Genomic DNA, 26,683 nt, shown 5'->3' with positions numbered 1-26,683 from the left:
TTTTTTTTCGTAGGTCCCTCGGGGGGGTCACTGGGAGTGTAAATTCAAAAAGTAGGCTTAATCAGGCTCCTGCGTATATTCGAAAAATGTTTTTTTTTCCAAAGATACGGTTTTTATTCAATAACTCGGCCATTTCTGATTTTACAGTAAAACCGTAAGGACAAAAACTGTAGGAAATTTGATTCTCTACAAGTTAGTCCAGTCATTATATCCAAAAAACCGACCCTTCCCATGAATAATCAGTTCTTGGATTTTTTTTTCGTACGTCCCTCGGGGAATCACTGGGAGTGTAAATTCAAAAAGTAGACTGAATCAGGGTCCTGTGTATATTCGAAAAACGGTTTTTCTTGAATAACTCGGTCATTTTTGATTTTACAGTAAAACCGTGAGGACAAAAATTGTTCAGAATTTGATTCTCTACAACTTTGTTTCCCTTCATTTATGCCGTAAAGCGTAGGACATAGGAGGAACATAGGAGATAATGATAATATTTTGAATTTGTCGCGTTTTTCAGGTTTAATTTCTAAAATATCGATTTTGGGGGAAAGAAGGTAGGAACCAAAACTGTTCAGAATTTGATTCTCTACAAGTTTAGTCCTCTTCATTTATGTCGTAAAGTTGAAAATAAACGAGATGTTGAAAATATTTTGAATTTGTCGCTTTTTTCAAATTTTATTTCCAAACTATCGATCCTAGAAGAAAAATTGTGAGGACCAAACTTGTAGAGAATCAAATTTTATAAAATTTTTGTCCTCACGGTTTTACTGTAAAATCAAAAATGACCGAGTTATTCAAGAAAAACCGTTTTTGGAATATACACAGGACCCTGATTCAGTCTACTTTTTGAATTTACACTCCCAGTGATTCCCCCGAGGGACGTACAAAAAAAATCCAAGAACTGATTATTCACGGGAAGGGTCGGTTTTTTGGATATAATGACTGGACTAACTTGTAGAGAATCAAATTTCCTACAATTTTTGTCCTTACGGTTTTACTGTAAAATCAAAAATGGCCGAGGTATTGAAGAAAAACCGTTTTTTTTGGAAAAAAACATTTTTTGAATATACGCAGGAGCCTGATTAAACCTACTTTTTGAATTTACACTCCCAGGCCCCCCCCCTAGGGACCTACGAAAAAAAAATCCAAGAACTAATTATTCACGGCTCAAAATCTATAATGACTGTACTAATATAATCTCGAGTTCTAATACCTAAAACAAAACGTACTGACCTACTCACAATCCAATCAACGTAACTACTTGAAATATTGATCGACCGTTATCTTTCGACTTTCGACCGTCACCTCCCGAATGATCGTTCAATATCCAAGATGGAGGGATCGATCACGTGACACCTCACGTGATCGATCCCAAGTCTGGTGAAAGACAGACGGACAAAGAAGTCTTAGTAATAGGGTCCCGTTTTTACCCTTTGGGTACGGAACCCTAAAAATCAAAGTGCTTATTCCCAGACGCCCCCTTAAAAATAGAATAAGGTAAACGTACTGGTGCTCGACGCGGTCCCAGTACATGTCATCTTGAAACTTAAGTCATTGTGAATAGAGGTGACAGCAAGGTGTCATCTATTGGGCATTAGCATGTCGAGCAGTAGTATGTTTACCTTAGCGCCCCAGAGGATAACTAGATAGAATTTAGGTACTGTTAATCATTTTCGGTTGATCAAGCCTTACAATTTTTTTTTTATATATATAAACGTAAAAGTAATCGAATAGCTAATATTGAATTTCTCACAAAAATCATATCATGGCAATTGAACTGTTAAATAAATTGGTAATTAGCGAAGGTAGTAATATCAGTGATTGTTTGGGTTACACCTTGAACTCACTGTTACTAGGCATGTATTGAAATTATCACACAATTTACACTCAGGTCATTTGCATTGGCGCTTAAGCAATTAAACTCTATCAAATAAATTACAGTTTTCGCGTAAACATGTTTTAATTGTTTTATTTCGTTTTCATGTGGCATGATGAATACATCCTTTAATTAATTATTGTCTAAATTTAGAATCTGGGTATTCCGAGTTGCGAGTTAATTAAATATCCTTCTTTACTCACAGAAAAATTCGTAATATTTTTTTTAGTAATCATCTAAAGCGGTTTGAAGAGTTATTCATAATCTTTTATTTTTCTTAGTACAATTTACAATTTGCTCTGCTCACACTCTTAGTTCGGAATGTAGTTACTGCCTATTTGGTTTTAGTTGAAGTACTTGGCGTTATATAGTCATCGAACTCAAACAGTTCCGGAACCAATACGCAAATTAATGACGAATTACGCACGCAACTAACGTCAAATATTCAGCAGATTCGCGAGTGTCTACCGTCATGTCAGACCTTCGTGCTCACGCGCAGTCTAAGGTCAACGCAGACCGAAATATCACTACACGTAACGATGTCACAAACTAGACAATGTTTCGTTCTAAAAGCAAAAGTTATCAATAATACGCTAAAGTCATAAAGGCACAATCCATTAAAACTATCATCGGAAGAGTCACAATTAAAAACAATAGTATTCACTGGCTTTATCTCATTCATAAATACGTAAATAGTACCTGATTGTGCCAAATTGGTAGCTCATTCGTAATACGCGTGATTATTGATAAAATATCACTTTCTCGTAGCCAAATTGATAAAGCTATTCAGTAGTCTATGAATGAGCAGACTGACCTTCATTGTAGTCATTATCATCTTTGCTCATTATTCTTATTCAATAATGAATTAAGAGATCCAGCTGAAAACGATTAAAGGCTGTACTAGGTACAAACAATTAGCTATGATTTGATAGCTTATTTTATACTGATCAAAACGTAATATAATTAAATAAGTTTAAAATTTCGATCGCAAGTGCTGACTACTATCAATTAACAAAATGACTGATCTGATTTGCTATAGACATAACGTCTCTTCTACTAGAGCCCGTCTAAGCTTACTTGTATTTTGCATCGATTTGAATGGAACAAATCGAGGGGGTGTCATTATAAACGTCAAATTTTCATAGATATTTGACATCGATGATGCCATTGCTTGGTCCGGCTCTTATCTATATATTACTATTCTTTATACAAAAAAACAAGTATAAGCATTACTCACTCTAAATGTGTTTTTTACTATCCATTTAAGGTCTAATAGTGTACGTCTCTAACCTTACGAATATCGCATTATCCACATTCTTGGTTAACCGGGATTATGCAAATAAAGTGAATCCTTCGGATTCTACCGACCAAACCGACCTTACACGCATATATCCCCCACGATACCGTAATTGTCACAACAGGAACTGTCATTTGTCCGGTTTTCTACCCTATACATAGATTATAGAGCCTGGTATTAGAAAAGTCCTTAATCGATTGTCCCGATGATGCATGTTGTGCCTTAACTCTACAAGCATTATTTGACTGTAGGTATTTTAATACGTTTGCAGCCAACGTTAGACAACTGACCGATAAATAACTTGTCTTGTTTCAAACGCCGCAACAGACTTCTAACTATTATCTCAAAATTATCAAACAATTTCCGAGCCTTTCATTACGATGATGCGCCTCGCATTTCAATTTGTCTTTCGCAAATTTGGTCTCGGCTCGTGATAAAGTCCGCGATTATTCGGCGCACTCTGTAAAATTCATTTTGTATACTGCTGGCGTTCCGAATATCATTCATCTTTTGTATCGTTATAAAACGAGCCTTGTTTCTTACAGAGCAAAGCTTCGCTTTGCGCTTTCGCTTTAGTATCTTTCAGTTGGTTTCATGCGAGGTTTATACAGTATTTGGTTTACACTTGGGACTATAAACGAAAGCTCTTTAGTCAACCTCATTCCTTATGCACTGATTGCCTGACCCAAAAGCAGTTAATAGCCTGTATTCATACTCGTAAATATTATAGCAAACATTGTGAGCAAAAAGCTATTTGAAGAAATACCTTGAGATTTATTACAACCAGCGAATTCCTCAGGCGACTCAGATATTTTGACATGCCTTTTTTCCTAGACACTTTTCAATTATTCAGTTGAAGTCACAGCGATTTGTGTACTCTATTAATGCCTACTCGTGCAGAAAAAAAAATGAAAGTACGTCCTTTTTTTATTCATCCTACTATTGGTAAAATTGTGACTTGTCACCGTTACATAAATAGGTGCTATCAAGAGGACCATACATACCTCTAAGTCTGTAATTCTCTATACACATATCAATGTGCATGTGTATACAGATAGATTTAAAGTAGACATAAAGCAAAGCTACATTTTAACGTGTTTTTAACATAATACCTTCGTCCTTTCTCATATTACAAACGGAATACGAAAATACAAACCCATCCCGTAATTATCCCGAAATTGTTTTGTATTTTAGGAATTTTGTTGGAACATCTCTTGTCTTGTTAACAATAGTTACGTTATAATTAATCAAAGATTCAACTAGCTAACAATTTTAATTAACAAGCGAAACAAACAAGCCTTAATTAATCCAACGACTCTCTTGCTGTCACTTTTTAATTTATTATAGCCTTTGTAACTAAGGAGTTTAGAATGTTTTGTTTGACTTGTATTATTCTCTTCAGTGTACATGATATAGGTGCTAATTAGTTGGAGTCATAATTACAACTATACGCTAACTTTCCTTGAAATTCTCGGATTTCCCTCTTGGATTACTTTGTAACTTGCGTTTATTTGCAGTAAAATTAGATGTAACTTGGATTATTGAAATCCTTTATTGTTGACTTTGTTTCGCATATTGTTGTCTCTAATTGAGTGATTTGAAAAGCAAATAAATGTATTTCTTTTTACGGATTTCAAATCTTGAAGCTTTCAAGCATCTTCAATAATTAACTCATAATTTTAATAATACTTTAAGTTTCCTATGTTCATAAGCGACTTCTTGTAATGTGCTTGACTCGTAACAATTGTTATTTTGACTTCAGCGCCTTGTGTAATGGTAATGAATTTCCGACGTCTCTGTAGCGTCCCACGACCCACGTCCTTTAAATAAAGCGCACGTGACCCTTTCGTATATTTCATTCTTGCGAGGCGCTTTGATACATATAGGTATAACGTGTACCTACATATCAAGACTAGCTATTGCGCATATATGTATGTCTTATTCTAGGTTTTGGGCCTATATTTCACACGAAACACCTAAGGACTCGATGCAGAATATTCTCATAGCATTCTACGAAAAGTTATTTTATCTTGCGAAGGTAATAAACGTAGTTTTATAAAATTGTAGAAGTTCTATATTCTCGAGCATTTATAATGAGCTTCGAGGGTACATAGTGCCGTGTTTGTCCCTAGTGAAATCGGAAACTCCAATTAGTGACAGTTACGGAATGAAAAGCCTTCTATTAAAGCTACACTGAAATAGAGCCCAAACCTAAAGTGGATATGTACTAGACGTGCGCGCCGCCGCGGCGCGCCGCCGCCGCCGGTAGTTTAAAATTCGCGCCGAGACAAAGCCCGTAAGAGTACAAATTTAAAATCAATGGACATAAAGCGCATGCGACGTGCCTAGCTTTAGCGTTCCGACTGTTCCGTTTTTTTTAAATTCATTGATTGATTTATTTTAACACTTAAATCGATAACGTCCACTATAATGGACATCCCAAGAAAAAAATTCTGCACCAAATATTAAAGCATAGCGTTACTTTCCTCTGGTAGCGTACTTACACTTGAATGATATGTTATTTTTAAGTATGAGTTTATAAGAAAATATTGGGAACTAGTGTGAACATAATCTTTTTGTCAAAGTCCTACAGAACGCAGAACTTGCAAGGAAGCATCCGACAGACTGACATTTTACCCATATTGCATTATATTTTTTATATGACAGTATTAAGCAGCGTTAAAATAAAACATATAATAGGTTACTAACTGGTCTGTTTATTACGTGGCAATGTGATTTACATAAAAATGTTTTTTTTTTATGGGTAAAACATGTGTAATGTCCAGTATTTTGCCCATTTTAATCGACAACACGGCACTTTTGCTAAGTCCAATATGTTAGACGTTGCCAAGTATGCGAACAGTAAAATTATTAAAATTTCTGGTAGTTTTTGTGGTAAATAAATTAAATAGAGGTATGTTAGGTGTTTGAAAACATTTTAAAAAGTCATTACTTGCCGTATTACGTAATGAACCAAATAGATAAAAAAGTGTGTTTGTTTGTTTCCTGTTTATGTGTGGATTTGTTTTCATCAAAATACAGACCCGATTTCATTTGAGATATTTGCTGGAAATTTTTGATAAAAGTGCATGCATTATTTTAATAACCATTGCTTAGATGTTACTGCTTCCTAGGATAACCCGCTGTTTGATTTAATGTTAAATAAATGATGTCAATGACTGGTAAAATTTTACCACCTACGAGCTATAAAATACCAAAAATATAAAAATAATAGGTTTTACTTCAATTCATTACATAAGTTGACATTATCAGTAAGTGTATTTCTAATTAAAAAATGCAATTATTCTATATTTATTTTAAAACACATAAAATGGACTAATAAAACCTTATGCACATAAAGTAGGGTTGTCTATACTCTGCAACGTCCAAAATACTGAACGTCTTTTCATTACGCGGCGTATCTTTTTATTTATACCGATCCTGGCAACGTCCACCAACATACTGACATATGTTTTTTTCATGATATTTCTACAATAAACCAAAAAAACGATGTAACACAGTTTTTTCGAGATTTTTCCCGTGTTGTTTTAAGAGTTAATCTTGGTTTTTGATTATACGTATATTGAAAAGTTGAAAATCCCACGCCGCCGGCGTTACGCCGCCGCCGTGGATTTTTTCGTGGCGCGCCGCCGCCCGATTTTTTTCGACCGGCGCGCACGTCTAATATGTACTAATATCAATTTACTGACCATTTCAGCCCTTCAATTTCTCTTAACATATTAACACTTTCTTTTCCTCCACTTGTTTCTCACAGATTTCCCATATAGCAGTTAATAACATTTGCTATTTTAGCGTTCCCCGCAGTAGCCAGATAACTACGCGATTTTACGACCGCCTTTCTCCGTCGGACTTTTATGTTCAGACAATCTGGATTTTTTAGAGCTTCCAACATTATTGTCGCCTATGGAATTTTTGTGGCTTACTCCAGCTTTCTGCAAATATAGCCAGTTGTTCAACTGGCTTTTTTCCTCTAAATCTAAAAAACCGAAACAAACAAGAAAGTTAAATGGGGCATTTGATGGTGTCTTGACTTTAAGATAGCCTTTAAAAGGGGAATCAACAAAATTAACGAGCCATATAACTTTAAAAATGCCGGTCCCAGCTGTCAGCCAAACACTAAGAGCAAACGGCCTCCCGTATCTCTAGCGAGGACCGTTTGACTCAAATCAATTACTCAATAAAAAAAAACTTGTAGGTAGGTACAGCTGGATTTTAATGGAGATTTAAAATCTCTGCTCTTTTTCTTTGGGACTGTAGGGGAACCTATCTCAAAAAAGACCGGTATATAAACGTTTCCTTCTATGTTTTTATACTAATACTAAGCCATGTTGAACGCCGCCTCTAAGTCGCTTGCCCCGATAAGCTGTTTCTAGAGCGCCATGTCCATACATTTTATTTGTTTATTCGGTGATTCGTACATTGAACCGCCTTTTTGCGGCTTTGAGCTTCTGAGACGGTCTTTACTCTTGTTGTGATTGTAACAATTGTAATGGTAACATTCCATTTCTAACCGCAGCTGCATTACTGCCAATTTTACTATGGAAATTGGCAATGACAGCGACGCGTTCAGTACCGGTAGTGCAGCTGCGGTTAGAAATGGAATGTTACCATTACAAGCATGCATTCTGTAAACAACAATATTGAAATCTTCGAAGTTTTTATTTAATTTATACTTAGGTATTTACTTTTTTTAGTAACGGCCTGCTATGAATTTATTAAATTGCATAACGAATGATGATGAATGGTGATGATGAATGATGAATGATGAGCTACGGTTCGTTACGTGATTCAATAATTCCCTTTTATATCGAAAATTGAGTGGAATGATTCGATCTGCAACAATTTGACTAATCAACGCATTTACTTTTGTGAAGAATAATACTGATAATTATGAAGGTGAAAAGATATAAATTGGGTTAATATGAAATATCTACATAAATTAGTAGAGTGAAAAAACTACTGTTTTAATCTTAATTTGATTGGGTATATTTATATCGATTTCCTGTTAGTCAAGAAGTCAAGAATAACAACCTTATCATCTTGTTGAATAAACAAATCAGTCTATCACATCTTAAACATTTTATTGCCACGGGTAACGGGTATATTACAAAATAATGTTATGATTATTGTTCGACCCATATCATACTTTATTTATCATGTACATATTCCATTAATAGTTGCTATTGCCTATATCTTTGTTTTGAGATGATTATAAAGAATCATAGGTATGTATATACATGCGTGCGACACGCTCACGCAGTGAACATCTTCGTTTCATGAAACCTCGTATGCGCAAAATGCGTATCGATAATAATGGCAACATGAGGTTAAAACAATTTAATGGGGCCAAAACGCCAATCTGATCATCCTAATTAGCGAACAGGAACACTGTCTTAATTAATTTAAGCAATCGCTGATAAGGCTTTTAATGAGTTTGAAATTATGAGTTTTCTTCAAAACTAATATTATCAATTTTACATTGAGTATGCGGCTTTAGCAGATAATTATAATAGGTATGTAAGAAAAGATTCTGAAATCTTGCAGACGACAACCCTCGGTTAAATTTTGAAGTTACTGAATCGTGAAGAGAACTTTCTTCAGGTGATACTAGAAAGTTTTTTTCACCAGATATCTTAAATTAAGAATTGGGGCGCTGTTGCAGATACTCGTAAAAATCTCCTTAAATTATACTTCATATTTAAGAATTTTTAATATTTCGTGATAAATATCTACTTTTTCAAAAAAAAATCGACCATTCTAAGCCTGACTTGAAACAGGCTTCATAGTAAGTCAGAAGTCATAACAGGAAAAGTGCTTACGCTCGTAAACCGAACATTTTACGTCTCCTTTAGTAAAGTAAACCTAGTTATTTGTTGGCCCTTACAGTATTAACTGCCACTACCCGACTGTATATAGATAAGAATTGATGGTTATCACAAGCTGGTTGCAAAGTAAATCACTTGAAAATTGCTGTCGTATGCTAATTCTGCGTTCCATGTTTTTTGTGCGGCGTTACATTGGAATCTATTGACATTTTCTTGTCGAGAATCCGTGCGTACGACGATGTATCCTGGTCACCGCAGTTTTGGCCTTCGGTTTTTAAATCCTAATTTCCTTGATTTCTGAATTGTGTACCTATCTACAAACATTGCAACGTATCCGAACTTGTCCTAAGATATAAAATGATAAAATCATGCAAATCTTATAGCTTCTTATTTATGTTTAATGTTTAAATATTTTGTACTGTGGTACTGTGTAACATTCTTCATTTTACTTACAATCAATTTCAAGATATTATTTTCAGTTCTGTGTTTCTTCTCTATTGTGAATGCTTTTCGTCTTCATTTACTTATCTCACCCTAAAAGCCCTGGACTGTTGTTGCATATGCATAGTGCATAAGCTTTTTTAGAAATGGACAGTGGTCTTATTTTCATTCTAACTTCCGTTTTACAGTCATTAAATGCAAATACCGTACCTTTATTTTTAAATATTTGCTGAGACACACACTTTGCTTCCTTACTTTTACTGATTACATACGTACTGTTAGCCTAGAATCTTAGAACACAGATTGTTCTAAAGACATGAAAGAAAACCACACGGAAAACTACAGTGAAACTTAAATTTTACAGAGCGGTGGAAACGCTTCTAAATTAATAAAGCTTGAAAGAACCAGGCGAAGTAATTTAGACTCGAGCTGTAACTAAAGTTAGCAAAGCTGCATTCAGTCTCGGTTTTAGACATCAGAGAGCGGCGAGGGCAATGCCACCGAACTGGAACTCTGCGGCTCCCTGTTACCTGTTACGTATGCATGTAGTGGGTATTTAGTTTAGTCGCTGTAAATGTACGATTCGTCGAGGATAATACTGCTTATGTACTTAAAACATAAGTAGAATGAGCGGGCGTTGACTCGAAGACTAGAAATCATAATACATGCTGCTTAATTTTTTTAATGGCTACTTGAGCTTGACTTGTAAAAATGTCAACGCTTATTAAAACTTCAACAAAGAAACAAAACTGGAACAGGAACAAAATCCCACCTGCGTTTCAAATTAGATACTGGCAAAAAACCCACGAGGAAAAACGAGTTTGTTGTCAACACTTTTATTTTCGGCGAAAACGCCAGTTTCCTTTCGTGTCCCACTATAGACTCGCGTGACCACCTTGTTGTGATACCATCAGTGGGTCCAATATTGCGCCAATCAAATTAGGCTAAGTGAGAGCGCTTTCCTTCGACTCGGGAGCGAATGGCATCTTTATTACAACAACTAATGCTATTGTCGAGTTCCTACCACTTCAGGCGAGTGATGACATGAAAGATAATTGAACGTTATGAAAACCAAGTTGTTAAACGTAATTGTTGGCGTAATACTCTGCTATGTAATCAGGCTGACAGTTTCACATGACTCGCTAATATTCATGCTAAATTCTTTCTTCAGTGTTTGTTGCTAACCACTCGATTGGCAAGGTACCAAATGTTTTAGATTTAATTGAATGTTTCGGAGTTGTTATTTTCATTCGGCTACGAATAATATCAGAGGTCAGTAAAGTGCACTGGAGGTATTTTCGTCTCCGACTTGTTCACGAAATTTCTTGATACGTTTCCTGCTTTATAACGGCATTGAGATAAAAAAACTTTTGCTGATAAATATGATATTTTCTCAATGCATATCTCTCGCGCTTATATATTGGTGCAAGTGTGACGTTTAGAGCTACATATCATAAATACTTATATCAAATCAATAATATCAACATACAGTTCAAATCAAAATACCAGTCCTCTTTTATTAATAGCAGGAGGTGTGTCTCATTAACTAATATGAGACACAAGCTTTCGGCTTAAAAGTTGGTGCATACCGTAGGGGGCAACCAGAGGGGTGTCACATTTTGAGTATCCGGTCCCACAAAAATCTGTATACCCTATAACATGCTCATTTAGGTAGTCCATTCATTTCAATGTTCACGACTTTCGAGTCAAAATGCTTGATTCTTAGTAAACACACTGATGTCAAGGGCGGTTGATATTTTCACGGCAGTGTAAGCGATATTAATTGGCGGCTGAACGAACTCGTGTCTCATATAAATTCGGCTTTTCTGCGCGTGTTACCTTCAAACGTACCTAATTGTTTTCATGGCGCTATTATTGTCAGGCTTAGTCATTTCATTTTCCCTTATTACTCAAACCTTCAAGAAAAGAGCGTACTCCCGTCTTAAGTGCTGCCAAAGTACTTACAGCCCATCTGGTGTTGCGGGTGTCCATGGGTGAAGGTAATCGCTTACCATCAGGTCATTCGTCTGCTCGTTTGCCTCCATATAAAAATAACTGCATATATGGATAAGTAGGTCATACCAAATGTTAACCAATGTAACGCTTTGTCAAATCGTAATGTATTGGCTAGTTGTTGCAGTTACTTATTAAAAGTTTATCTGGTTACAGTGGTTATACTTTGATATACGCGGCATATTATGGTTTTCTAATACCACGTTGTGGCAAACAAGCATAGAGCCTGCTTGATAGTAAAAATCCTCATAGCCTATGGAAGTCTGAACTCAAGGAAATACTTAGGTTCCCAAACAGTCCCTCGGGTCACAGCAACCAAAACCTCGGCAGGAACGAGCTCTCGTTTCACAGCCGGGCGGTAGGTTTTTCAACCAGGTTTATATTTTATCTTGCTACTCGTATAATATTTACAGTCAAATTTAAAATTACAGAGATAGGGTGACGGCACCAATCATGGACATGTTAAGCGCACTAAATTAGAATTTCGTTTAAAAATGGGATGTTTTTTGACGATACAAAAATGGTGATTTTTTTTCGGCACTCAAATACATGAGGAACATTTAAACAAAACCAAAAATCCTGTATGTTTAATATATAATTAATAAAAAATATATAAATTGAAATTTACGAAATCACCATTGATGGACATCAAAAATTCAGTAATGGACACCCAGTCATGGACATGCACCCAATTATGAACATCCATTAATGGACACTTTTGTATTGAACACATAAATGAAACAAATGATGTCACAAATCAACTTTTACTAACGCTATTTGAACTTTCAACATGAACAGCCTTAGATTTCCAAGTTATACTATCAGACTTTCAATCAACCATCTGGTTTACAGTCATTTATTAAACATTAATTGAGGCTTTACCTCTTGGCCAGCAGCTGCAGCTTAGAATTGGTAACATAATAATTAACTGAGATCTATCAGGTAAGAAATTAGAATCTTAGCAATACAATTATCATAAAGCACAATATAAAATATAAAGAAAACGATCAAAAAAGTTTACTTTTTCTCATTGCAACCATTTTACCAGAATGTCCTCTTCCTCTGCCGTGAGGAGTTTGAGGCCCCATAGCACAAACTGCAGGACTTTTGCCTGTCATCTTTTTGTGCAAGGTTATTCGAGGAACCCCAAACCGGAGGGCAGCTGTGCTGTGCTTATCTTTTCTCCCATCCTTACAGCATCCAATACTCTCCCCATTTGTTCGGGGGTGTAATTTTTCTTTGGTGCCATCTAAGACAAAACAACCCATACAACCATTTCCAGTCGCCGTTACGACGCGGTGTAGACACATCTTGTGTCGACACCGTCTGTTTCGGTCACAATTCCAGTCGCAGAGTCGTCGCCGTGTCGACACAGTTACCAGAAATGGGGAAGGGTCGACACATGACACAAAGTGACATAAAGTGTGGTCGCCGTGTGCACACATTGTTTCGGGTTTGCGACTACTTTATGCCAATATCATTCGTTCATTCGTTCATTTTGTTCCTGTCAAATGGAAACTGTCAGATGGAAAAATAGTTAAATAAAAATAAGTGTCATTAATACGCCATCTCTAAAACGGATTACAAGACGTAATTATATATTGTTTGCATTTATATTACAATAGGACTTAAATTATAATGGGGAATTAAACTGCTCGAGTGATTTGATAAACTAAGTGTAATATAATCAACGCGCCACCACATTGTTTTAGTTTAGCCAGAAATGAAATTGTTTACTTCTCAGTGCCTGTGTTCATAAATATATTATTTGATGCATTTTTAGTACTTCGATGCGTATACTATACTTAAATAACAGAAATAACGCTTTACATACTACGAAACTTGTTAATTATGATGTATAAATATGGTTTAAGGCTGAGAAATATTGCAGTCACAAAGTAGTCGCAAATGTTTCGACTTTGTGTCGACTCTGTGTAGACACATGACACGCGCTGTCAAAAGTAATAACAAAGTTACTGGATTTGCAAAATGGCTCCTTGTGTTCATTTGTTTTCAGATATTCTCAAAGTGTAAAAATGCCGTGGTCAGAGATGGGACTTAATAGATTAACTGTTTATTCGACTAATTAATGGAATAAAAAAGTTAATCCTCAAATTTTAATCGCGATTAGTTTAGTCGACCTAACATAGATTGAAATTGAATTAATCTGAATATTAATCGAATAAATTATCGATTAAATCTCGGTTGGAAGTTGGCAGGGGGCCATTTTTGTACGTAAAAATAATAGAAATGTCTTGCATGCAGATGGTAGCCAAACACTTTGTCATAAAAGTCGAGATAGGTGTCGATTTATAGGTTTTAGGGAGTGCCGATTTCGAAAATGATGACCATTTTGGAATCCAAAATGGCGGCCATGCACTGTGTCATATAAGTCGTCATGGATGTCGTTTTATACATTTTAGGGGGCCCCAATTTTGAAAATGATGACCATTTTGGAATCCAAAATGGCGGCCATGCACTATGCCATAAAAGTCGTCATGGGTGTCGTTTTATAGGTTTTAGGAGGCGCAGATTTAAAAAATGATGACCATTTTGGATTCCAAGATGGCGGCCATGCACTATGTCATAAAAGTCGTCATGGATGTCGTTTTATAGGTTTTAGGGGGCCCCGATTTAGAAAATGATGACCATTTTGAAATCCAAAATGGCGGCCATGCACTATGTCATAAAAGTCGTCATGGGTGTCGTTTTATAGGTTTTGGGGGGCGCAGATTTAGAAAATGATGACCATTTTGGATTCCAAAATGGTGGCCATGCACTATGTCATAAAAGTCGTCATGGGTGTCGTTTTATAGGTTTTGGGGGGCGCAGATTTAGAAAATGATGACCATTTTGGATTCCAAAATGGTGGCCATGCACTATGTCATAAAAGTCGTCATGGGTATCGTTTTATAGGTTTTAGGGGGCGCAGATTACGAAAACGATGACCATTTTGGATTCCAAGATGGCGGCCATGCACTATGTCATAAAAGTCGTCATGGATGTCGTTTTATAGGTTTTAGGGGGCCCCGCTTTCGAAAATGATGACCATTTTGGAATCCAGAATGGCGGCCATACACTATGTCATAAAAGTCGTCATGGGTGTCGTTTTATAGGTTTTGGGGGGCGCAGATTTCGAACATAATAACTATTTTGGAATCCAAGATGGCGGCCATGCACTATGTTAAAAGTCGACATGGATGTCGTTTTATTGGTCATGGTCATCATTTTCGAAATCTGCTCTTCCTAACACCTACAAATCAACATCTATGACGGCTTATATGACAAAGTGCACGGCAGACATCTTGGAATCCAAAATGGTCATCATTTTCGAATTCTGCACTCCCTAAAACCTATAAAACGATATCCATGACGACTTTTATGACAAAGTGCACGGCACACATCTTGGATTCCAAACTGGTCATCATTTTCGAAATCGGCACTTCCTAAAACCTATAAAACGATATTTATGACGACTTTTATGACAAAATACGTAGTCGCCATCTTGGATTATAAAATGATCATCGTTTTCGAATTCTGCACTCCCTAAAACCTATAAATCGACATCCGTGACGACGCAAGTTATCTTTATTTTCAGATCTAACAAATTGCTACAGAATACAAAGGACAAAAAAGAAGCAAGGAAGTAATGAAACAAGCAAAAATACAGATTGACGCAATTGTATGCTTCTTAAATTGTGTCCAGATTTTTTTGTCATAAAAGTTTTTATTTTTCACATATTACTCTCACAAGTTCCGTGACATTTCGACCTTGTAATTTTTTAAGTAAATGTTTTTGTTTATCTATGAGGATCTCACTAGAATAATATAATCAAGCTATGTTTATATTTGATGATTGAAATAGTAACGCAAAAATAAAAATTATATTTGTGTCTTATATTCCAGCCGAAGACTTTTATTTTTCCTTTTCCTTCTACACAAGTTTGGCCAAGTAATAAGAATTTAGGGCTCTCAATTTTATTTTGACTTCTACAACAGTAAAACTACGAGACCATGTTTGGTATCATTTTCGTATAAATTCGCAGTACCAAATTTAGTTATGGTATCACATTGACACCATTCCAAAGTAAAAACATATAAACTTATTAAAATACTTTCTTTTAAACTCCTCTTCACGCTTAAACTGCTGAACAGTTTTAATTTAAATTTAGTACACATATATTTTGAGTCCCGAGACAGGACATAATAAGTTATCTCAAAAATCATCCTTTAAAGGTGTGAAATGAGGTGTAGGGGGGAATTCAGAATTGACTTCTTGAAGTTAATACTGTTTAAGTTTAGGTTTGTGGTCATGTTTTTTTATCATTTTTAACTAAATCAAAGATGTAGACCATCCCAAATTTAATATAAATCGGTTTAGCGGTTATTGATTTCCCGTACAAATTTCCACGCCACTTTTCACACCTTCAAAAGATGATTTTGGTTATAAGATCTATCCTATGTCCTGTTCCAGGACGCAAACTATTTCTATACCAAATTTCAACGAAATCGGTTCAGCGGTTAAGCGTCAAGAGGAGTTTAAAAAAAACCGGCCAAGTGCGAGTCGGACTCGCGTATTAAGGGTTCCGTACATTAAGTCCGACTCGCGCTTGACTGCACATTTCTAATAGGTTTTCCTGTCATCTATAGGTAAAGAACTATTTTGTGTATTCAGACGGATAGACATACAGACGCACGAGTGATCCTATAAGGATTCCGTTTTTTGCTTTTGAGGTACGGAACCCTAAAAAGATTTTTTTTAATTTTGTGGAATGGTGTCAATGTGATACCTTAAATGGATTCAGCAACCCAGATTTATGCGAAAACGATACCATACACGGCCTAGCACCTTCACTGATGTAGATATATCAAGATAAAATTGAGAATCCTAAATAAAATTTCAAGAGCGGATATCTCAAAAACTATTCAACATATCGAAAAAATTGACTGAATAAACTTGTAACAAATTAAATTAACTTTCATTTTGTATGAGTGGCCATGTCGCTAAGATGCATAGTTTCCGAGATATAATCGAAAAACCGGAAAATGGGACCTTCAAAGCCCCCTCTCTTCCCCCCGCTCAAGGGCTACGGCCGGGGACTTTTGATATGTTCACCTCCTAACTTGTACTAACCAAGTTACAGAGTCAAAAATTGTGTTCCGAGCATTTCCCTCTACAACTTTTTGAAGCATTCGTTGGCTGACCTAGGTAGCTTATTGCATTTCTTTAAAAACTTTTCTGTAAAAGGTTGACGGTCGTTGGGCGTTTATATGGTTTTGGTCGATTATTATCATTTGCATCGCCCATGATGACTTACTAGAATTACTTACGAGCACACGAGACACTAATAGTAGTTTGACAAACCTTGGTTTTCAAGAGGTATTTTATATTGACATTTGCTGTCACAAATTTGCTGTCAGATTTAGTCGCAAACCGCACGCAAAGTGCACACAAATGTGTCGACACCTTGTTACGGAAAAGTGTACACACGGCGACGACACTTTGTTTCGAAACAATTCTAGACACATTGTGTGGACTCTGTTACGACACATCTGACATTTAGTTACCACTTTGATGATTCTGCGACTGGAATGGTTATATGGGAAAGAGCCCAATTATGGACAACTAAAAATACCCAGTTATGGACATCGTCCATTATTGAAAAATAAAGAGCAATCACAAAATCAACTCAACTCAAATGTTTAGTGCAACAAATTAAATAATGTAATACAATAAACTAAAAAAGTAATAATAAACTTAAGCATGGACACTTGTCCATTACTGAATTTCATAAAATATCGAATCCAGTAATGAACAAACCCCACAAAAAACTTATTGCTGTGATTGGACATATTCAACTTAGCTCAATTTACTTGCAATATAGTATTATTCAGTAATAATAACATCAAATCTCATTACAATATAACACAAGATAACACCATGCACAAATATGTACTCACCTCCTTAACGATTTCAACAAGAAAAACGGATTTATATGACCACCGCGCGCAACGAGATTTCACTTCGCAGTCATCTTAGAACAAAATGACCGATTTTGGTGCCGTGTGTCAAAATTACAGCTCAAACGGCTATTGGTTATGCTTTAGTGTTTCCAGTTGAAAAATGTTGGGACAGTTGCTTAATAAATTCGATCAACGTAAAAAATGTCCATAATTGGTGCCGTGTCCATTACTGGTGTCGTCACCCTACTTGTAAAAACATAATTACTGCAAAGGGCGGCTTACGAATAGATAGTACAAAGGAAAAGCAATAAAACCTTTTATTCGTGTCAATTTAAAGATGGGCTCTTCGGATTCGCCTAGTTAATGAAAAAATGCCCTATATACTCCGTTAATTCCCTTACGCTACGTCTTACGCTACGTCTTACGTAGGCGAACAACGCGCGAACGCGGCGCGGCGCGGCGAAATCAATCCTTTGATGCCCATAGAAGTGTCCTACGTAAGCGATCTCGTTGCGAACGCGGTGCGGCGCGATTTGCACGCGAATGTCAGGCGGCGCGGCGCGGCGCGGCGCGGCGGCGGCCGCTTTCGCCGCGCCGCGCCGCGCCGCGTTCGCGCGTTGTTCGCCTACGTAAGACGTAGCGTTACGTAGGCGAACAACGCGCGAACGCGGCGCCTGACATTCGCGTGCAAATCGCGCCGCACCGCGTTCGCAACGAGATCGCTTACGTAGGACACTTCTATGGGCATCAAAGGATTGATTTCGCCGCGCCGCGCCGCGCCGCGTTCGCGCGTTGTTCGCCTACGTAAGACGTAGCGTTAGGCAATTTGCTCGTAAAGAGAAATATTTCAACCAGTATCAGGACTGTATTAACTGATCCCACAGGACTACTGACCCACTATCGCCGTTACACTTATATCAGTTTATCTTCATCAAACTAACTTACACGAACATTTACCGGGATTACGAAATGGCGTCAGTAGATTGTGAGAAATGTGTAAGAATTTTTACCTGAGTAGATTTGTATTTATAACCCAATTTCCTGGTACAGTCAAAGAATTTAATTTCCTACCCATTTTGTACTTTGTCACTGTGTCAATAGTATGAGTTCTCTAGCGACTTTTATATTGGTTGTTAACAAGGTACGAAATGGGTCGGAAATTAATTTATTTGACTATACCACGCACGATAGTAGAAATGACTCGTAACAAATTATATTATGCATATTATTTTACATACATTGGTTTTACTTAGTACGTCGAATTTAAATCTGTGTTCACTGTAATGTAACGTGTTCCTAATTTAATAACTTAGTCTTACTGAGCTCTGTAACTGCTTTTGCTGGTTCTCTATTATGATTTCACAATTAACTACTGCGTTATACAACTTATACATGAGTTTGTACGCCTTTGATGGTTTTGTTAACTATAAGTTTCAGCTTAATATTACTAACTATAATTATACCGTTGTTTAAAATCCGATCTGTTTTTCAGACACGTAACAAAACAATACATTTATAGAATGTTCTGTAATCTCGAGCTCCATGTGACCACTGAAATCTTTTATTTAATGTTTTACGGTCATACCCTTTTACTCATCCTCTCTCATCCTAACTTATAAACTCCGAAAATCCGGTGCTGTATTTGATTTATCATTTTTGCAATGTGACTTTCTTCTAATTTTCTGTATTTTGTAAATTAACAACAAGTTTATATAACATTGTGGTCGCTTTATAGCAAGCTGTTTTAAAATGGGAAACGTAATTCCAATCAGACGACAAAAAGAGTAATAATTTACCCGAAAGCACCTGCAATATTGTCCACTTTTATGTCATCCATAAATTCCATAAATAAAGGATGGCTCGGTGACATAAGCGACAGAGGTGTTCGAACGAAAACTGTCGATTAGACTTGCTAAGCTACAATGTTTCCAAATTTACTGCTATCCCTTTTGAATAAATTCTACCGATACCGTAAAACCATTTGCACAATTTTTATGTTAACTTTCTTTGCAGTGTTCTCCAAGGGACAATGCGAGACAGGCCAGTACCGCTTCCTCGCCAAGACTGGCGGCTACGCCTGGGTTCAAACCCAGGCCACCGTCATCACAGACAAGCAGCAGAAACCTGTCAGCGTCGTCTGCGTCAACTACATCATAAGGTAAGACTAGAATAGTAACCCTGAATACCTATAGATAACTAATTTCTTGTGCATCTTTGTGTTCCGCATTCATTTCAGGTTTAAATGTTTTGATATATGAATCAGTAAACATGTCATATATAAACACATTTGTGAGGTAAGTTACCGATTTGTTTTATTTTTATAATACTTATTCACCAATAGTTACGTTCATGTTCTTTATTAATTTTATGTTGTCGTTTTCTTTTTATAACATACGTGGTTATAAAGTGTTAGCACTGTTCTTTACTATTGGAATTCCATTTCATAAAGTTTAAATAAATAAATAGAGCCAAAAGCCTTGAATAAAACAGACGTTACGAAGTGTCTACCCTTCTATTACTGCAAAAAATGTTACAGCTTCAATGTGGTAGTAAGGTATGAGTCCGATTACATTTTGACGACCTGTCCGCGTTTACTCAAATTTAATTTCTTCTCTGCTGTAACGGAAAATCTAAAATCCCTTCATGGTATGTAGAAGATTTTTTTCGCGAAAATTAATATCCTTGTCAGCCGTTCCTCGATTTCTGAGAATGCTCGAAGGCGATAAAGGGAGGCTCCGATAACAAACAGATAGGAAGTCCTTTGATCGGGTACAAGCGTCTTGTGTAACATCTTGAATGTCACAAGCGTAGTATGCCAACGAATGAGAGTCGGACTCTGCTGTCCTACTACAATTGGTATAATTTATTCTGCTATTATAATAGGCCGCAAATTACTCATTCGAGAAAACATTTAGTTGAACATTGCCCACAAGGACTTCTCAATTCGCTGCAAGTTCATTCACATTCATAACTGATTTTATTTATATCTTGCTGGGATGCTATTTATTTATACATAGTCTGATGTATCCGCTCAGTTACAGGGAGTAGTTTGCGTCTTGCGTCATATACCCAGACTATTTATTATGACGGTAGGAATGGTAGGCAAGGCCGAGGTTGTTTTGATCTGCCTACAGCTGAGCATTGACTGATTTGGACTGTATGTCAGGGGCGCCACTTTGGCGTATCCAACTAAATGCTTGGCACTAGTAACAACACTTATGAACGAGACATTGTACGTTTTGCTACCCGAAGTCCCTTTTAAATCGTTGTCCGAACACATTTAAGACACATTCATACAATATTGCTGTCAAAAATTCGCAAAACATATCATGATTATCATGAAGTACCTAACTAAAAACAAAATCGACTCCTTATTTGAAAGATAAACCACTGACATGTTTCGGTAAAACAAGATGGACTTTTAAAGTTTATAATTTATACACGCCCAACCTAACCTTACTCTAGTTACATGAATATCGTAATGAGTTTGAAATTTAATTCCACTTCCATTTGTGGGCTCCAGAACTGACCCGTTGGAAATATTCAAAGTATAATTGAATCTGAAGTCACTGAACGACTGCGTAAACGATAACTTTTTCGTGAGGAGTCAAATGATTTGTTATAAATTTTGTTTGTAATTCGCCTTTTTTAATATTACATACTTAAACTAGAAAACCTACATATATGTTTTTACTAACATATTAATGTTGGTTGTAGTTTTAAGGCTAACTGCAAAGACAATATTTTAGGTGGTTAAAATGTCAAAGGTCACTAACACTCACATGGCTATGTTGAAAGTGATTGTCGAACTTATGAACGTTTTCCAAACAACGGAGACCGTCTGTGTATTCCAATGAAAAACAAACATGTACGCGAATGGCAAAATAACATTAATTCTAACGAACTCATATTTTTGGCGTGTGTATTTGCACGAAACCCTCGATTCAATTTTAACTTTCGTCATTGTTTCTGACTTTAATACTACGTTTGTACAAGTCGGCTTCTGAACTGAAGTATTGAAACTCGATCATCCGTGATTAATAATTTTCCAATACCCCACTCTTGCTTTTGATGACTATTTCGGCTGCAGGTTTAATTTTCTGCCGAGATTGATCTCTGGGCATTTTTGCAATCTAAAATGATATCATTGACTTGTTTAATTTTCCTTGAATTCCTCCGATGTTTTTTTCTGAAAAACATTCTATGATCATTTTAAAACTGACATTTTATGCGTGTATATTTTGGAACAGTGTCGACGAGACGTCGGCATTTCATTAAATGTTTACGATCCTATTTCACTGAGCTATAACTTTCTCTCCCGATCCGCTCTCATCGCTAACAAGAAATATTGACGCGGAGTGGTTGTTGCCGCTTTTAATGGGTTTCCTTTGTTTCAATGTCCATGTATGTATTGTTTATTTTTATGGCTGTTTTTCCGTCTTTCCCTACATCTCCGTTATTCTATAAATCATGAGTAATACTTAAGTTTAAACATCCTTAATATTTCACGCCGAGAATTAGGAAGTAAATGATTTTGGCTTCCGGCCTTCCGGCTTAAGTCAGGGAGTTTTCTCCAAGTTAGGTGTAGTCACGAATTTTCTTATCCGCGCCGCCGTTTCCCCTCGTAAATTGTCCCGCGTTTATGGCCCGCACTTCAAGGTCAAGAGTCCCATTTAAGAGCCTAGTACAGTGAAACCTGGTTAATTGGCACCTGGATAAATGGAAAACCTCAATAATTGCAACCAAAAGTCCGGTCCCGGTCCCTTGAGACCAAAAGGCCTCTATAATTGAAATTTTGGAACCTCTATAATTGCAATTTAGATTTTAGTGCTTTTCGTAATTTTGCCTCTATAATTGACCACATCGCAACTTAAGACCTCTATAATTGACACTGTGCTAAAAAAAAACGTTATTTTTGCTCTTGTTTTTACCTCTATTATTGAAACGAGTCTTGCTTATTACCTCTGTAATTGAAATAATGTAGTTGTATACAGCAGAAACAATATTTTAATAGCAATGATCATTTTATTTATATCTCGATCCAGAATTTAATTTATTTATTGGGTATCTATCACAGCCTGTAGTAGGTGAAATAGTTTTGATCAATAAAAAACAAAGTATGCTTTTTACATTCTAATAAAACTTTCTTCTACAATTCAAGGGAATTTTTTAAACCCAAATGATAAGAAAATAAAGTGGTAATTAATGTAGTGTAAAAGTGCAAGTATAGACGGAAGCAATATATAGAATGTAAGCGTGTAAATCTACTTAAAATGGTTATTTGCACCTCCATAAAAGAAATTTGTCAGAACGCAACCTCTATTAATGAAAACCTCTATAATTGACACAACGATTTTTTGAACCTCGTTAATTGACACGACCTGCTTAAATGAAAAACCTGGTTAATTGACAAAAATTGGCCGGTCCCTTGAGATTGCAATTATCCAGGTTCCACTGTATTATATTCACCTATTACATCTTATTCTAAGCTATTGTTACTGGTTTTAGCACGTTCAAGGCTTACTTCGTGTCACGAGACCTTCAAAACTACAGGTTAAAAACCTCGCAGATATCTTTATTTTGGCGTGTTTCCCAAGCTTTGGATTTGTAGTTTTAGACATCTAAAACTATTTGACGTTCACGGACGAGTCGCGTGATAAGTGTGTGGCGAAGAGGTGTTTTTGCCGTGACGTCAAATATCTGTTGTCGGCTCTGTCCTATAAAAGTTGCCTACCTGTTTATCGACGTCTATCGCGTAAAATTACTATACACCCCAATGTTGTAATATATATTTGTACCGGTAGCAAGGTCAAGTGCCACAGACAGGTTTTATTAATACATAGCAACACAATAGCATTTTCAAAACGCGTTTCGCTTGTTAGGCGCAAATGTAGCATATGTTTAAACTTTAATCAGCTATGTATGAATCATAAAGTTTTCACACTGTTTCGGGTCCTTACCGTGGTTAGATATTATTCAAGTTTGCATACCTATTGCGTGTGCTAGTTGTTGTAAAGTTATTTTTTTTTTTGGTTTTATACAATTCATATGTAACAAGTAAAAATATGTAAAATTTTCTCCAGCTTTGCTGGATTATGTTTGCTTATTCTGGCGTGTTTTTGTTATCTCTACAACACAGCGTCTGCGCCTCTACATTGGTTGGTATTTTCAGTGCATATATTAATTTCAAGTACCTAGCCGCCTCGCCTCAACGGCTGGACGGGCTGCATTTCATATTTATGAAATAATCATATATTCACGACAGAATCTCAGATCTGAATGCTTACGTTATCTAGACAACAGAATTATCGCCTTAGGTATTTCGATCGGCATTAAATTGAACCTGAACTAATAGTCTCTCTCCTTGTTTGAACAACACACACATAGTATTTACAAAAATTTTAAGCATATTTTTGCAAGAATTTCATTCTTTCATTAAATGTCGCTTTTCTTTTCTATTGCTTTCTTTGTTGTCACATTCCTCGTAGTTTTATGTTATTTCTTTTGCTTTTACGTACATTAAGTAATTTTATTGGGCTACAAATATAATGACCACCAAAAAATACTTTGGTACCCTAAATAAAAAAATCATGCTTACCAAAAAAAATTACTGAGCACCAAAAAAATAAGGCCTAAAATTACAAATGTACCACCATTTTAATTACGACTGCACTTCAAATTGTATTCGAATACCAAATATATTGAATGATTACCAAAAATCATTAATGATCACCAAATCTTGAAGACCAAATAAATGCGATATTTTCACCTAAATAAACCACTATGATACCAAAAAATTTATGCATATTACCAAATAAAGTAAAATGATGCCAAAATTACTAGCCCCTCCTGCTCAACCCCCGTACCCCGCACCGCATAACTTAGGTAGGCATACTGAAATGCTACTAGAAAAGTATGTTAGGTTAGGTTTGTACTGCTATCAGTTAAGTGGGCTAGGTTAACACTGCGACCCTTACAGAAACGAATTGCTACTAGAAAAGTGGGTTAGGTTAGGTTTGAACTGCGATCCTTACAGAAAAGAAATGCTACTAGAAAAGTGGGTTAGGTTAGGTTTGAACTGCGACCCTTACAGAAACGAAATGCTATTAGAAAAGTGGGTTAGGTTAGGTTTGAACTGTGACCCTTACAGAAACGAAATGCTACTAGAGAAGTGGGTTAGGTTAGGTTTGAACTCCGACCCACACAGAAACGACATTCTACTAGAAAAGTGGGTTAGGTTAGGTTTGAACTGCGACCCTTACAGAAACGAAATGTTACTAGAAAAGTGGGTTAGGTTAGGTTTGAACTGCAACCCATACAGAAACGAAATGATACTAGAAAATTTTGCTTTGCTTTAATAGGATAGCAAGATTTAAAATTTGGTTATAATTTTACATTAAAATGGAGTTCTAATTTTGGTGGTCATTTACTGTTTTTGGGTTTACAATGATTATTTTGGTGTCATTTTATTTAATAGGATAGCACGATGTAAAAATTTGGTTATCAATTGACATTAAATTGGGGTTTGAAATTTGGTAATTATTTACAATTTTTGGGTTAATAATGATTAATTTGGTGTCATTTCCTTTATAGCGGAGTCAGTTATGAAGTTGACCCAAAAAAATTTTATTAAGCTATGAGCTTCATCACATATGATCTTTGAGTAATTCTAAGCATTTCAAGCCTGGGAGGCAATAAGGGGAGGGGGGGTACAAAGATGGCCGCCACCCGTCATCATTCAAAAAAATCTGTTCTGGTCCTGGTGGCTACTAGGGCAAGTTTGGTATCATTTTCGTATAAACCGGAGACGTAGAATTCATTGCTGATATTTGTTTTTTTCAGCTTCATAGTAATTTTACAAGAAAAACGTAAAAAGATGAAAATTTAGGATGGAGGTTATTGCTTTGAGAGCTAATAACTTTTGTATAGTGGCCAAAAATATCATATAAAAAATACTATAATAAAGCGTAATTCATGCAGATTCTAAACATATACACGTTGAGTAATATCCTACTGCAACAAGATGGTGAAAAAATTATTAAATGACCGCAGCGCGGGTAGTTGGACTTTCGTTTATCTTGCGGACCGTCGTTTATCTTACAAAATGATCGAGTACGAGTATCTACGTAGGTATGCTTACTTTGCTAGATTTTATGATGACGAATAAAATACTTTCATCCAGACATAATTCATCATACAGACATAATTTTATGCACTTTAATTTTAATGCACTTGCAACGATTTGAGTGGGGCCTAGTGTTATTTGACCGGTGTTTTCTGTAAGGTGGAGGTAAGTACGTACTTCCCCAGTTGGGCTCTGCTCGGATAGATCTGGAATGACGGCGTCCGCTGTGCTGTGCCCTACCACACAAAGCGAGATGACATTCACAGTGCCCATACCTCTCTTTTGAACGTAGTTTAAGGATATACCCGGGTCCAAAATTGGGTCCGAGAAATAACTATTATGAATGAAATTATTCTAATAAAATAGCGCTCTTATTTTTGCTGATAATACTAAAACACTATTTATGAGAGAAATTGTACTACTTAGGAAGAGGCAAAATATTTATTTTCACGATAATTTTCATGCTATAACTCACTTTAAGTAATTTTATAGGTACTTACTTGTTATTTTTAATAAATAACTTCAACCTGCACATAACATTCATTTGGATTTGATTTGGTTTGATTTTGTTTGATATTTTACATTTAATATTTGCTTCAGGTTGGTGTGATGAAAATTCTGTGTTTCACTCGGCGGCAAATTTTGTTTAACCCTCGTTCTTTGAAACCATTACATCGCTCAAGATTCCATTTTTCGAACGCTCGTGGTTCAATTTTGAAATCTTTCGTTTGATCGGGTATCAATATTAGCACGAGCGGTTAAACAACAACTTTGCCCCCTTGTAAAACAAATAACTATTATGCTGAGAGCTTACATTTAGAAATCATAACAGCTATGTATATTTGTCATACTAATATAGGTTATGCAAGTATGACTTGGTGACAAACCACGGCGATATTTCTAGCTCACCGCTGGGCGAGTAACTATAAATATCGCCGTGTCTCTTTTATTTACACGGGAGTGCTTATCTTTTGTTCGTGTTTATAGCCGATAGCTCATAGCTTACTAGCTCGCGGTGGGACCAGTGCCTATCGAACCTAACTTAACCCAACCTGAAATTGCGGTTGTACATGATCTTATTTGTTAAGCGAGCCGCCCTCCTCTTTAGACATGGGGATACCTGT

At 36.2% G+C, this 26,683-nt stretch overlaps 1 protein-coding gene across 1 annotated transcript in view; it reads left to right on the top strand.

The window, feature by feature from the left end:
* The window catches only part of LOC134673324 (hypoxia-inducible factor 1-alpha-like), a 115,684-nt gene that overhangs the window by 60,916 nt on the left and 28,085 nt on the right, over positions 1-26,683 (top strand). Inside the window, exon 7 of the mRNA XM_063531295.1 lies at positions 19,448-19,592. Coding sequence (XP_063387365.1) covers positions 19,448-19,592 — 145 coding nt within the window. The remainder of the gene's footprint in view (positions 1-19,447; positions 19,593-26,683) is intronic.

The sequence above is a fragment of the Cydia fagiglandana genome, chromosome 18 (genome assembly GCF_963556715.1).
Source record: "Cydia fagiglandana chromosome 18, ilCydFagi1.1, whole genome shotgun sequence".
In the NCBI taxonomy this organism is placed as follows: Eukaryota; Metazoa; Arthropoda; class Insecta; order Lepidoptera; family Tortricidae; genus Cydia; species Cydia fagiglandana.
This window is presented reverse-complemented; position numbering and strand designations above follow the sequence as displayed.